The 14,060-nt window shown below is 43.3% G+C and overlaps 1 protein-coding gene across 4 annotated transcripts in view; it reads right to left on the reverse strand.

Moving 5' to 3' along the window:
- The window catches only part of MYOM1 (myomesin 1), a 709,264-nt gene that overhangs the window by 320,337 nt on the left and 374,867 nt on the right, over positions 1 to 14,060 (reverse strand). For all 4 annotated transcript variants that reach the window (XM_085605828.1, XM_085605831.1, XM_085605829.1 and 1 more), the window contains 5 exons: positions 13,617 to 13,723; positions 12,596 to 12,640; positions 8,465 to 8,601; positions 4,169 to 4,313; positions 1,142 to 1,201 (listed from right to left, as the gene is read on the reverse strand). In XM_085605828.1, coding sequence (XP_085461954.1) covers positions 1,142 to 1,201; positions 4,169 to 4,313; positions 8,465 to 8,601; positions 12,596 to 12,640; positions 13,617 to 13,723 — 494 coding nt within the window. The remainder of the gene's footprint in view (positions 1 to 1,141; positions 1,202 to 4,168; positions 4,314 to 8,464; positions 8,602 to 12,595; positions 12,641 to 13,616; positions 13,724 to 14,060) is intronic.

Raw genomic sequence — 14,060 nt, forward strand, 5'->3', positions numbered from 1 at the left:
TATCTCGTACTTTGGAGTACAGATTTGGTTCTCTCGTGGCCCCCCCCTCCCTCTCAGGTCTTCTTTTATTGACCGCCCTCGGGTGGTTGGGTGTTGACTCCCCCGGCTGGTGTTCGCCGCCCTTCATAAGTCGTTTCGCCTTGTTTGTTGTATTTTTGTATTTTTCTTTTTTGTTGTTATTTATACTAAAAGCGTGTATTCTGATTTCCCTTATGTGCAGTCTGATCTACTGTGATAGTGCGGAGCCCCTGTGGGCCAGTCATTGTTTTCTGATATGTTGGAACACTTCGACTACTAGCGGCCGGCCCTGGTGGTTGTAGGCCCGTGTTTGTAACCCTTTTTGTGCACAATAAAATCTTTTAAAAAATAAAAAATAAAAAAAATAAAAAAAATAAAAAAAAATAGAAGTACACTGGGTACCTTCCTAGAGGTATTAATACCAAGAACCAGAGAAGGTGTGTTTGAAAGCTGATCAATATTTGAAAAAATCCAATTGATTTGTTATAGCTTTACAAAAATAAAGCAAAAGAAGATAAGATTGCCAGAGCGGTCCTATTGTAGTGACTTTGACTGTTGTGATGAAACAATCTGTCTTCAAGGCACCTCGATATTGCAAATTGTCTCTTCCAACAGTTTGCTCCATAGACACACTATGGACTTGAGATATGAAACAAACAACAGTCTGCTTGTCCAACCTACGAACCTCCTATCGTGTTTCACTGTGTACACTATAAAAGGCAATGTCACAGTGAGAACCTGTCAAAAGGCTTGGTCTTTTAATGGGTTTTAAGGTCATTTTTTTTTCTTCAAACCTGCAAACGTGTGTATTCCAGATTTTTGTTAGCAGTAGACTGTATACTGTGAGACATGTTTTTCTCTGCCATTTCACCCACTTTTATTTATATAACGGGATATTTGGTCTGGGCAAAACATTGTTGCAGTTGTTTGCTGTATGTTGGTTTTGGTTGACTTTTGTAGTAGCTCTTTGAAAACTACTGGGGCAAAATGGTGAAAAATAACATTTAAATATGACCATGAGGATGAAATATACCCAAAGTTTCAAATGCTACCAGCGTTTTAATCCTAAAATGTGGGTTTTCTTCGTAGGGACATAAAAGACTAATGTAACCAAACGGCTTACCTTGTTTCCTGAACCATTCTTGCCTCTGGAAACTTGCTTCTTTCTGCAACGTCTTAAACACTGCAAAACAAAAGAAAATACCAATATTTATCTATTGTGCAATTAGCTATGTAATTCCAGTAACAGATGACGCTTACATCGATCAATGTCTTATGGTCAGGGTAGATAATTGATGATCTATGAGATGTTCATGGATACCTTTACAGTGGCATAGGGCATACGTTATGCATATCTGTCTCCCGCACTGTACTGCCAGGTTCTGCATCCTTCTGCACTGCAGCATCACCCAGCGTCAAGTGATGATGTCACTAGTGTACTGCTGTGCAGTGCCAACATACGGGACATCAGCAGCATGGTCATGTCAGCGAATGATCCATCTGCGGCACTCAATGTATAGCGAAGACATGGAGGGGCAGATATACCACATTATATTACAACGCAGCACAACAACCAGAGTTGCTGTGATGCGATGCACACGGGGAAGCCAGCAGCGCATAGACATATATACTACAAATGGCCTGCTGCTGCATTTATCCCTTGCACTGTTGCACAAACAGGTTGCCTGGAGCCACACACACCTTTGTACCACTGTGCATGATGTCTAGAATAGGTTATGTACTGAAGGTATACCCTTCCTGTACAAAATCCTAGGTATATAGCAATTTTAAAACATTCTACACATGTCATGTGTGCTGTACAGTGCAGCACACATGCAATGTTTGAAATGTTAGAAGAAATGAAAAACAACATCCAACTTAGCACCGGCTTCAAGAAGGGATAGTTTTTTATGCAAAGTTCGGTTTGACATTCTTAGTAGACTAGACTGGGCTTTGTGTCAAAAACCATGGGTGTCTGCACTATAATGCCAAAATATCAACCACCTAATGCCACTTTGATACGAACTGGGGCACAGTATTGTATAGTATTGTAATTGTACTTCTATAGTGCTTACTGCCCCTGAAGAGGCGTCAAAGCGCTTTTTGCCGAGTAGCACACTCCTCCGGGACCCAAAAAGGATTAGTGGTGGATTAGTATAATAAAATTGAGTATATTTGAGCAGTGGACATGTGAGTCTGTTAGTTGGATTGAAAAGAGTAATGGGGGAATAGAAGAGAGACAGGTCTAGAAAGAGTTTATTGGGACATCATAGTGGTAAGATGAGGTTTGGGATGAGTGTAAGGTGAGATGAAGGAGGTAAGAATGTCTAGAAGTGGATTAGGGAGATCATAGTAGTAAAATTAGTTTTGGGATGAGTCAAATGAAGAATAAAGGAGAGAAGGGTTATTTTGGAGGTCATAGTAGTGGAATGAGGTTTGGGATGAGTCAGTGAGTGGAGGTAGAGGATATATTGGGAGAGGTATAGGGTGAAATACAGGGTAGTGGATTGGAGAGTCAAAGTTGTCTTTTTTACACTAGGAGTAAAGAAATAAAAATATAGATACATAAGTACATATTATTATGCATATTTATATCAAGAAATACACATATCTAGATACATACATATAATCAAATTAGAGGTTTATAAGCACAGGGATATGCTGTACACTTGTGTTTGAGTATGGTGGTTATGTAGGAAAGAGCCAACTCGTGAGTAGTCTTCTGCAGATAAGACAGTTATCCGTGGATCTTATGTTTAGGGGTAATGCGCAACGCATGTCAAGAAAAGGGCACCTTTCCAGAGCAAAATACGTTTTGCACTGGAAAAGTAAATACTATTCCCAGACTTTGCACTGCTTTGCAACACTTTGCATAATTTGCAGCAGTGCAAAATCTTAGTAATATTTGTTGGGCTGCACTGACACTGTCTAGCTGGTAAACGTGTAAGAAATATTTTATTGAACAACATAGCATACAATCGAACTACCATGTTTTGGTGTGGGAAGTACAATAACAAGCTGATGAAAGAACAGAGTTAGAAATTAAAAGCAGGTGCTAATTAAGAATAAAAGGACTACAGCGAAACTGGGTATTTGATCATGAAAACGAACACCAGGGCTGGAGTCGATAATGGGAGTCAACAGCATCTCCTGTCTGTATGGGGAAGGCATGGCTGATCCCCTTGCAGTTAGATGACCGAATGTCACTATAATAGTAACCTCAGTCAGATAGAGCGGTATTGCAGAACCGGTACAGGGAAGAGATGGGACCGATTTGGTCTGAAAGAGAACAAGCTCGTAATCATCTCACGCCTTCTAAAAAACGCAGGAGTGGCTCCTCTGTTGGAGCGGAGGAGCTCCGCTCCACTTCAATTACTCCAGAAGCACCAGAGATGAAAGATAAAATGGTAATTAATCACCATTTTTTTTTCATTCTTCATCCAACTGAGCATCAGGACGGGAGCGGGTCACTGCTGAGTGACAGCAGCAGGGAGGAGGGTGGGCTGTCTATGCTCTGTTTAAATTGCACATATCTTTTTGGCCGGCTACCTTGCGATGGCCAGCCACACATGCACACTTTAAACATCTGTAACCCAGGTGCCTCAAGACAGCTGGGTTAGAGCAAGGGCAGGCTTCCAGAGCGCTGTGGAGAGCTTAGTGAGGCTGCTCCCTCCAATCAGGATTGGTCAAGGGAGTTTCCTGGTGGCCGGGCTGCAGATAAAGAAAGAAGAGAAAGACGTCTGGTGCGTTTCAGTGTTTGATTTCTTTTTTATTTGCATCCACCCCTTCCCTCCCCCCATCGATGCCAGCTACCACTGGAAAACATCAGAGTGGTCAGCTAATATAGTTTGAAGAAGAGGAACATTACCTCAAGTTCAACTTGTTTGTAATTGTCAAACTCTGGACAAGTCTAGCCGAAAAGCAATGAGTCTATAGAAATCCATTTTGTAAACCAATTTTGGCAAAGTTTTGATGCACTTAAAGTGGTCCCCCTGACTGTCACGTAACAATCTCTACCTTTTAGAGCCAGGAATGTACCAACATCCGCATCCCCCCTACAGCTTCAGTGAGGTGGGTGTTTCTTTGAACATGTGGCACTGTTGTCAGGACTGGGTATCACTAGCTGAACTTAATCAAGCTGTTAACTTACCATCACCAATAAGCACCAAACTTGATTGGTTGGTCGCTTTTCCATCTTGGAGTTGGAAGGTGTAGGTGCCTTCATCCTCATCTTCCAGTGTGTCCATAAACATTTCAACAATACCCGTGTTACGATCAATATGCATCTTGTATTTCTTTGAGAAAGTAAAACAAATAGGATTAATGAAGTGAAATGTACATTCACACATACATTTAATTGTTTAGTGCTGCTGTTCCTTTTAAGTTCATTTAAAGCAAACAAAAATGGCTGTTAGAGATGTTGTTTTAGCATCTCACTCAAGTGTTGTATTTAGTATGCTTTTGAACAAGCTGAAAAATGTAGAAAACTGACTTCTGTGCATATTAATTATGTGGCAGAAGAGCACCAAATTATGTTGCAGGATTGACTTATTTATGTGGCAGGGTTGACTAAATTATGCGACAGGAAAAGACATATTATGCAACATAATGAGGCACATTTTTGATAGCATTACCTCGTTATTTTGTAATGTTTACACATGGTAATACTGTCTTGTCAAATATTTCCCCCATTAGTGTCAGTGTAACAACCAACTACATAAGTACGCAACTGAATGTTGACCAGTTAACCTTTGCAAAGGGGCTTCCAATGCCTCCAATCACATATCGCCATGTTTTTAGTAACGTTTGATCGGTTTGACCTCAAGCTATTTTTTTTCATGGTTAGAATCCGCAGATTATGCAGCAGAGGATGGACTATGTGGCAAAGCCTCCATAAGATCTAGCCGCTGCACAAACTTTTGTTTGCGCAGGTTTTGGGTATATTGAGTTAGGCAAATTTTGTCATACTGGGTAATTATTTTGCATTGTATTGCAATTGCATTTATATAGTGCTTACTACCCCTGACGAGGCGTCAAAGCAATTTTTCGGTAGGTAGCACGCTACTCTGAAACCCATAAAGGATTAGTGGTGAATTAGTATAATGAACAACGAAAGTAAACGAGTGGTGGACATGTTAGTCAGTTATTTGGATTGAGAAGGATAGTGGAGAGATGATTTGGAGCTCACAGCTGTAGGAGGAGGCTTGGGATGAGTAAAAGGTAGGTGGAGGGGGAAGAGTCAGAGGAAAAGGTTTAGAAAGGTTTGTTTTGGGAGTTCAGAATAGTAAAAGAGGTTTGAGATGATGCAAGGAGGGGTAGAGGAGGGAAGAGTCTTGAAAGGGTTATTTTGGGGATCATAGTAGTGGTATAGGGTTTGGGATGAGCAGCGGTACGATATTTTTTATAAACAATATTTTGAGCATGATATTTCTTCCAGGTGATATTCCTATTAAAAAGGTTGTGACACGGCCATTGGAATAATCTGTTTTAGGATCGGTTTCACCATCAGCCTGCAATCTTGGAGGGTGGCTCGGACCAAGTTGGGAAAGATATGGGGTCTATTGTCTTACACAGAGTTAGCACCTCTAGACAGACACATGTGGAGCCAATTGTCCTTGTTCTCAAAGTTCACAATTAATTTGCCAACACCAAACACCCCTCTTCTAGTTCCATACATAGAGATCCTATTTACCTTCTACAACTCAACTGTACCAGGAGAGCCATCCTTGGGTACTTTTGATGTCAGCAGGTGTCAGATATCAATTTTCAAATATTAAAATTGTAGGACAGGAGGGACCTCAGAAAACTAATTTTGGATTTCCTCACTACTTTGGTGACATCCATTATTTCCATTTCCAGTTGCACAATGCTAAAGATGCAAGGGGACCTAAAATCCTCTGTATTCTTTAGGCCATTTACAATTGAATAAATCCTATTGTCTTCCCCAATAACTAGTTGTTCACTGCACCTTCCTCTCAGATTTCACATCTCTGTTTTACCTGACTAGCACCTTCAGCACTCAGGCCCAAACTTCCTTACAGAACGTATGCGTTCTGTAAGGAATCATTTTTGTACTTGAAAGGGACCATTCCAGTACAAAAAACTATCCTTTAACACTTTTACTGCTTTGTATGTGCGCTAAACAATGCAGCACGCATACAAAGTAGGAAAGATTAGGCAAAATGAAAAGAGTTCTCCTCAAGCCTGTCTCGAGGAGGAGGAGGACAATTTTGGGGCAAATCCCTGTCTACAAAAGTTTGTAGATAGGGATTTGCATCAAAACTCATGGGTGGGTGCATGGGAGCACCCATGTAATACCCAAAGAATGCCCCCTTGAGACAAAGTAATTCCAAGAAGCGCATAGCATAATTTTGCATTAATATGGAAAATTATCCAATGTAACTCCTGATTTGCGTTGGATAGTAAATCCCTTGCAAAAACAACAATTGATGGACAGAATGCAGAACAATGTCATACATTCACCCCAGTACAGAGATCTGGGCCTAAATCCATCGTTTTTTTGCTCACCATGCCATTCCAGTTTGAACCCAGCCATATGCAAATCAGTCTTGACCCTGTGCCCCATGGGAACAGTCCAGCCCGAACTGCCAAGCCAGGTCCTCCCTGGACTGGAAACAAGCATCCTAGGACCGGTTTCGGGCTTTCAGCCCTCGCCAGCCAGGATAGCTTGATTCCAGTGGCATGGAGAGCACGGGACTCACGTCTGAGCATACCCTTCCCACTCGGGGTGACAAATGCAAAACCAACAATTGATGGACAGAATGCAGAACAATGTCATACATTCCCCCCAGTACAGAGATCTGGGCCTAAATCCATCGTGTTTTTGCTCACCATGCCATTCCAGTTTGAACCCAGCCATATGCAAATCAGTCTTGCCCCTGTGCCCCATGGGAACAGTCCAGCCCGAACTGCCAAGCCAGGTCCTCCCTGGACTGGAAACAAGCATCCTAGGACCGGTTTCGGGCTTTCAGCCCTCGTCAGCCAGGATAGCTTGATTCCATTGGCATGGAGAGCACGGGACTCACGTCTGAGCATACCCTTCCCACTCGGGGTGACAAATGCAAAAACAACAATTGATGGACAGAATGCAGAACAATGTCATACATTCACCCCAGTACAGAGATCTGGGCCTAAATCCATCGTGCTCACTACGCCACTGGAGTCAAGCTATCCTGGCTGATGACGGCTGATAGCCAGAAACCGGTCCTAGGATGCTTGATTCCGGTCCAGGGAAGACATGGCTTGGCAGTTCGGGCTGGACTGTTCCCATGAGGCACAGGGTCAAGACTGATTTGCATATGGCCATGTCTAAACTGGGGTGGTGTAGTGGGCAAAAGAACGATGGATTTAACCCAGATCTCTTGACTGGGGGAGAATGTATGCATTGTCAGCATTCCGTCCATCATTTGTTTGTTGTAACGCTTTTCGCCCTAAGTGGGATGGGTATTCCCAGACGTGGGACCCGTGCTCACTACGCTACTGGAGTCAAGCTATCCTTGCTGATGACGGCTGATAGCCAGAAACCGGTCCTAGGATGCTTGATTCCGGTCCAGGGAAGACATGGCTTGGCAGTTCGGGCTGGACTGTTCCCATGAGACACAGGGTCAAGACTGATTTGCATATGGCCATGTCTAAACTGGGGTGGTGTAGTGGGCAAAAGAACGATGGATTTAACCCAGATCTCTTGACTGGGGGAGAATGTATGCATTGTCAGCATTCCGTCCATCATTTGTTTGTTGTAACGCTTTTCGCCCTAAGTGGGATGGGTATTCCCAGACGTGGGACCCGTGCTCACTACGCCACTGGAGTCAAGCTATCCTGGCTGATGACGGCTGATAGCCAGAAACCGGTCCTAGGATGCTTGATTCCGGTCCAGGGAAGACATGGCTTGGCAGTTCGGGCTGGACTGTTCCCTTGAGGCACAGGGTCAAGACTGATTTGCATATGGCCATGTCTAAACTGGGGTGGTGTAGTGGGCAAAAGAACGGTGGATTTAACCCAGATCTCTTGACTGGGGGAGAATGTATGCATTGTCAGCATTCCGTCCATCATTTGTTTGTTGTAACGGATAGTAAATCCCAGCATAACACTTAGCGCCGGGTTTACATTACATAAGTAACGCAAACCCGGAACAAAGTGTTAGCAATTTTGAGACACAATATTTTAGGCCTGATTTGCAAACTTTTGCTATGACTTACTCTTGTACTACTCCTGGCTTACTACTGAATATCAAACGGTATGTCAGGAGTACTACAAGAGTATGTCACAGCAAAACCTGTGTGAATCGGGACCTCGGTGTTGATTTTTGGCAGGTTTTTTTCTTTTTTTAAGAAAAACATATGTGATAAAAAAGAGTGGTTGCCAGGTCTGGCTAGTTGAAGTGCTTTATGTGTCACAGAGGTTCAAAGGTAGTTAGAATACCCACCTCTCCTTGGACAATTTCCTTGTCATTAAACACATAGTTGCAATTTCCTTTGGGAGAGAACTTTTCAGCCTGCATCCAGAACCGAACCTGTCCCTTCTCCCGAATTTCGACAGCTAATTCAGACTTCAGGGGGATAACTGTAAAAAGAAAAGGTTATGATTTATCTTGTCTATTTTTAACCAATTTTCCTTTTATACCATTGACTATTCTCTTTAGAAACTTTTTCTTTAACCCTGATTGCAAGTTCATTTACATCACAAATAAAGCCCACCTGGAAACCGTATCCTTGTGTTTGTATTTATAAAACTATGAACTTCACATAACAGGAATATCCAAGTAGCGAGCCTCGCAGATAGACATGTTTACACTGCAGCTAAAATATGCAATTGGGTAAATGGAGGAGTGTGAGAACCCCAGAGCCTACGTCCCTTGGAAAGAGTTGCAATTTTTTCTTTATAAATGTTTTTCTTGCGAGAATGAGCAATAAAGCAAGAACATTGAATTGCAACCTTAGTAGCATCACAGCACAGTCAAGTATCCATAGTTGTACAGTAAATCGTGAGATTCTTCCCATCCTGCCACCCCATCCCCTTGACAAAACATCACAGCTCGGTACTATTGGGCAGCCCCAAGCGGAGGGCGTTAGGGTCAATAGGAGCAGTCATTATACATATCCAACCCCGGAACTCGTTCCACTTCCCCCAGATTTTGTCCCATTTCTTGGGGCAACCTCTTCCTTCATACATGGCCCTCTCCGCCATCATGCTACCGTCTGTATCTTTTTACCAGGCACTCAGTCGAGGCACCTGGACGGCTCTCTACTCACACGCAATGTTGCGCTTCGCTACTATCAACCCCACAGTCATGAAGATTTGGTCCATGCAGGTGAGGTCTGTGGCCTCACAGGGTAGTCATTTTTGATAGCACTGGCTGAGTCACTCCCCTACTCCAAAAAGAGAGCAATTTAACAGTGCAACGAATGTATGGAGGGGTCAATGCAGTAATTATTAACAATCTGGACGAGGGTTGGTATTGTTCATTGGAGTTCACAGTAAGTAAAATTCTTCATCTTAATTCTTACAATTATTTAATAGCACAGTTTTTAATTTGTAATTAAGACAACGCTTTAGAGCTTAACAAAAGACCAGTCAGCACAGGTTTCGCCCCTTAATAGTGCTCAGGCTTGCAACTTTCTCAAGGCTAACCCACCATTGTCTGTACTGTTGAGGGGGAAATGTTTAGGTTGGCGTATGTTGCTAATATCACTACGCCATGGGTGTTTGTCGGGGCAGGAATTTAGGTTTGTGAGAAAGCTCGCCGCAGTGGGACGGGAGCATTTAGAAACTATTTTAGAAACACAAAATGAGGGGAAATCTGTTCAAACTGAGCAAATTCTGGGAACTAACTTCATGAGCATTTAGAGGCGTGCAAATGCTTAGCAAAAGTCCATTTCCAACTGCAATTTTTTTAAATATTTTGCCTCAGAGGAAATATACTTTGTTGAGAAATCGCTTTTCCAATGTACCCACCAATTTGGGAGGTATTCTTCCCCATTCCCTCTGTGGATAGGGATTCACTAATGCCCTTGACATGAGTAAATATCTAACTGTGTCTAGGAAAGGATAGAAAGGGACACATTTTGAGAATACCCTGAACATTACAAATTTGTGTGTGTTCACTAACTGCATGACTTTCCCTCCCTGGAATTCCACTTTTTGCCCTTAGAAACAGATTTACTCATGTGATAAACTACACCATAGTGGTGCCATATCAAGTATAAGTGTGATTTATAATTTGCCTATTTCTCCACAAGTGGGACCATACCAGATCCACTGTTGCGGGAGTTCAGTGGCTCCCTTTTGATGCTACGATCAGATGAATTCAAAATACTGTGCACGGTGGCATTGGCCCATTGCAAACCCAGTGTGAGCAACTTACTGTGCCCTAATTAGAGCCCCATGCTCAATATCCACGCATCAAAACTGTCAACAAACATTCAAGAGAATGAAACGAGGAGGAAGATCCCAGGGCCTAGAACTACCTAGATTCTGGAACGCTTTTAACCCGAACTTAAGACCCAAACCCAACTATATCTGGTTACAGAAACCTTTGTAAACTGTGCTATGACGGCTTGCTTTCAACTGAGGAAAACATAGAACAGAGAATAATTAACACCATGACTGTCTGGACTGTAACTCTCTGCCCTATTCTCGTACTCCTTCACAGCTATGTAAAGCACTCAGAAATTACATAAAGGAGCACATAGAGCTTAATAAAACTTCGCAGGAAATGAATAAATAAATGACAAGATTAATGAACTTAAACTTGCATTTTGTGAATTGCAAATGTGACTTTATAACCTCAAATCATGACTATTGTGCACCTAAGTTGAGTTTATGTGTGCAATAGCTTTGTCAGTTGTTTCCATTGTATTTCTCAATATTGGAAGCAGACTTTGGATGAAGTCAGTCATGATGGCTGGCCTTGTATTTTGACATGCCGTGTGGCCCTGGTCCCATATAGAGGCAAGGGCAGGTGGGTGTCCGGAATCATAATCTTATGGAAATGTATGTTTGATATATGTGGCCTCACAGGCTTCTTGCGTTTTAACTGTGCAAAGCGTGTGGCTTTAAGTGCTGATCAAACTCTAAAAACTAAAGCACTGCAGAGTGAAGTCTGACACCAGTCTGCTACCAACATGTTGTACAAACCACCATTGGTAGTGGGCAGGAGCGGCCTGTGCAGGTTAAGAGTGATGGGCCAGGTTGGGGTTGGGGGGAGGTTCGACAGACGAGGAGGAGGGACAATAAATAATTAATTAATTCCCCCATCGTAGTCTGTGGAAATCCCCTCCCACACGGCCCCACTTCTCTTACCTGCACGGGCCGGTCCCGGTAGTGAGTGAGAATAGTTTGCTCATGTGGCTTTTGAGATTTAATCATTTGAACTAAGTGCATGCTTTACAGCTACTGAACGTATCTTGCAATCGTCATTGTTCATAGATTCTGATTTGGGTACTGTCAGAGGCCGGGTTCTGGAATGCCGGTTTTGCCTTCACCTGACCCACTCACCGCTGTTTCCCCCTTGCAGTCACCGGACCCAAACACCGCTTGGACCGCGTCATCCGACTCTCCCTCTTCCGGGTTCTGGCCCTTTCAGGAAGAGACGGACGACTCCTGGCCCTGCCCCTGGGGGTGGAACCGCACCGCGTCATCGGCTGCAAAAAGCCCGGCGACCAATGAAGACGGCGGCGTAACCGAGAAGGAGGAAGGAGCCGGGAGAGACGACGGACGGAGCCAAGAAGAAGAATCGAGGGATCCCGTGGCATCGAGGATCTCGGAGGAGCCCGCTGCAGAGAAGCCTGGAGGCCATCGTCCCCGTGAAGCGCCCTGCCACGGTCCCAGAGGAACGTGGCTTGAGCAGGTACGGCAGCGTTTGCTGGGTACCGGGAGGCGGGTAGGGCCAAGAGCCGAGGGAGGAGTGGGGCTGCCAGGTGGGGAGTCCTAGTATCTGCGCACTCCCAACTCCCTAAACCCTCCTTAGGTGACGGAACCCCTCCCTACACGACCCACAGCATTAGAGAGACCGGTGATATCCCTCACACCCTTTCCCTCAGCGGCGTTACCGCCAAACGCCCTAATTGGTGTCCTTTCTTTTTTTTTGTTCTGGTGACACCGCTGACCAACCTTTACCAGGACGAGGGAGACAAGACAACGTGCATCAAAGAGGGAGAAGAAATCCCCCTGGAGGGAGGAGCGAAAGACACACCCTCACTATTGTTACTTTGGTTCTCTTTGTACCCCTAAAAATACAATTCCCCATTAAACTTTAAGCAACATATCAAGCCTGAGTCGCGGTATTCCTGTCCATTCTGACAGGTACTTTTTACAACTTCCGGTTACACAATCTGGTGTAGCGTAGCCATAGAATGCATGTTTTTGTACTTGACATGCATTTCAAAACCTAAATCAACTATAAAGGACTGGACTAGATATTCCGGACTGTAGGTCTAAACTGGGTTGTCGAACAAACAGCAGACAAAAGTAGTACCCTTGCTGATAGCATGTCATCACTGAAAACCGTCATATCCATAACCTGCCACATCACTCTGAAGAAAGTCTTTGAACTTACTTGGGAATTTGTGGTCATGACTCAGCTGGAGCAGGCGTCTTAGCTCTAAAAATGAAAAAACACAAGATCTTGATTAAAAGTTAGGTCGTTATTAGACGAAGAGCACCTTGATGTATTAACCGCGACAAAGGAGAATGCGTGCTGAAAAGGAAAGGAGGCAATACAAGGGTGGGTGGGCCGGACGGGTCATATGAAGAAATTTAGGGTGTTGGTTTAATAGTTGTGCAATCTCACAGTCGAACTGCAGAACCCACATGGGCGTTGTTAAGATGGTTGAAAATCAGGATTGAGAGAACAGAAATGATTGTGTGTGAGGGAAGAAGGTGGAACTATCAGGGTTGAACAACTGTTGGTGTTGCATCCTCTCTATTAGCCTTCTAAGGGCTGATCTAAGCCTGGTTGGTATCTACAAGAGGGAGCTGCACCTTGTCCTAGAGAAGGAGTTTCAAATCTCTGTCCTTATTTCAGTCAGGGCGACAGAGATCACCAGCTCTCTTCACATCTTTCACAACAGTTTTTATTACTTTCTCTTGCCCACCCTAAACGGAGTGCTAAAAGTACTTGTACCAAATCAACAGTACTTGACAAATGTAAAGGTAATTACGTTTTAGTATGGGAAGAGAATTCTGTCGTAGAGGGCTGTATGAAACAGTAGGTCTGATTTTGCAGGCTCCAGGTGGTTGCTATTGTGGCCACTGCTTTAATGAATAATGTTTGCAATGATAAATTGGTTGTGCCATACATTGTGGGTAAGGTATGTGAGCTGGGGAGGTTGCATAAACAAGCAAACCTTGTGGTAAATACAGGTCTTAGCAAGGAGCAGAATTCATCCCTGGACACTACTGGAATCCTAACCAGAGTTCGTTGAATCATCATTAGTAAGATTTACACAAACCCATATTTACTACAGAGCTTTGTGTCAGGTAAACTCTGAACTGGTACATGACTGGTATAACAATGTGGTCCATCTGGGTCACCGTGTCACAAAATCAAAAACAATATTGAAAACATTCAACTTTACCATCTTCATCTAGTGTGTAGCTGGAGGAAACTCCATCGGTTCCAGTTACAATGCAGGAGTAAATGCCCAAATCTTCCTCGGAAGGATCTTTGAAGATGATCTTTGTCCTTGGGATGGAGAAACACTTATGATTATGGTGCAAGACACAACTACATAAACTTCATAATTAACCACATACAGACATGCATAGATCAAAAAGTAACGTTAAAAACTTTCTGGATGTTATATAAAGTTTGGTGAATGTAGGACATATGCCAAGAATCTGTGGCTCTCTGTTAGTCATATTTAGAGTGCACACCCATGAGTATCAAATGACACGTACAATCAGAACCCATGTATACACCCTACATTTTTGGCAGATGTTCCTCATTGACCAAACTCTAAATAACCCTCGAAATGTCATATGATAAATTATATACATCATCTAGCTTCTCAAGTTCTTAT

This window comes from Triturus cristatus, chromosome 5_1 (assembly GCF_964204655.1).
Source record: "Triturus cristatus chromosome 5_1, aTriCri1.1, whole genome shotgun sequence".
Lineage (NCBI taxonomy): Eukaryota > Metazoa > Chordata > Amphibia > Caudata > Salamandridae > Triturus > Triturus cristatus.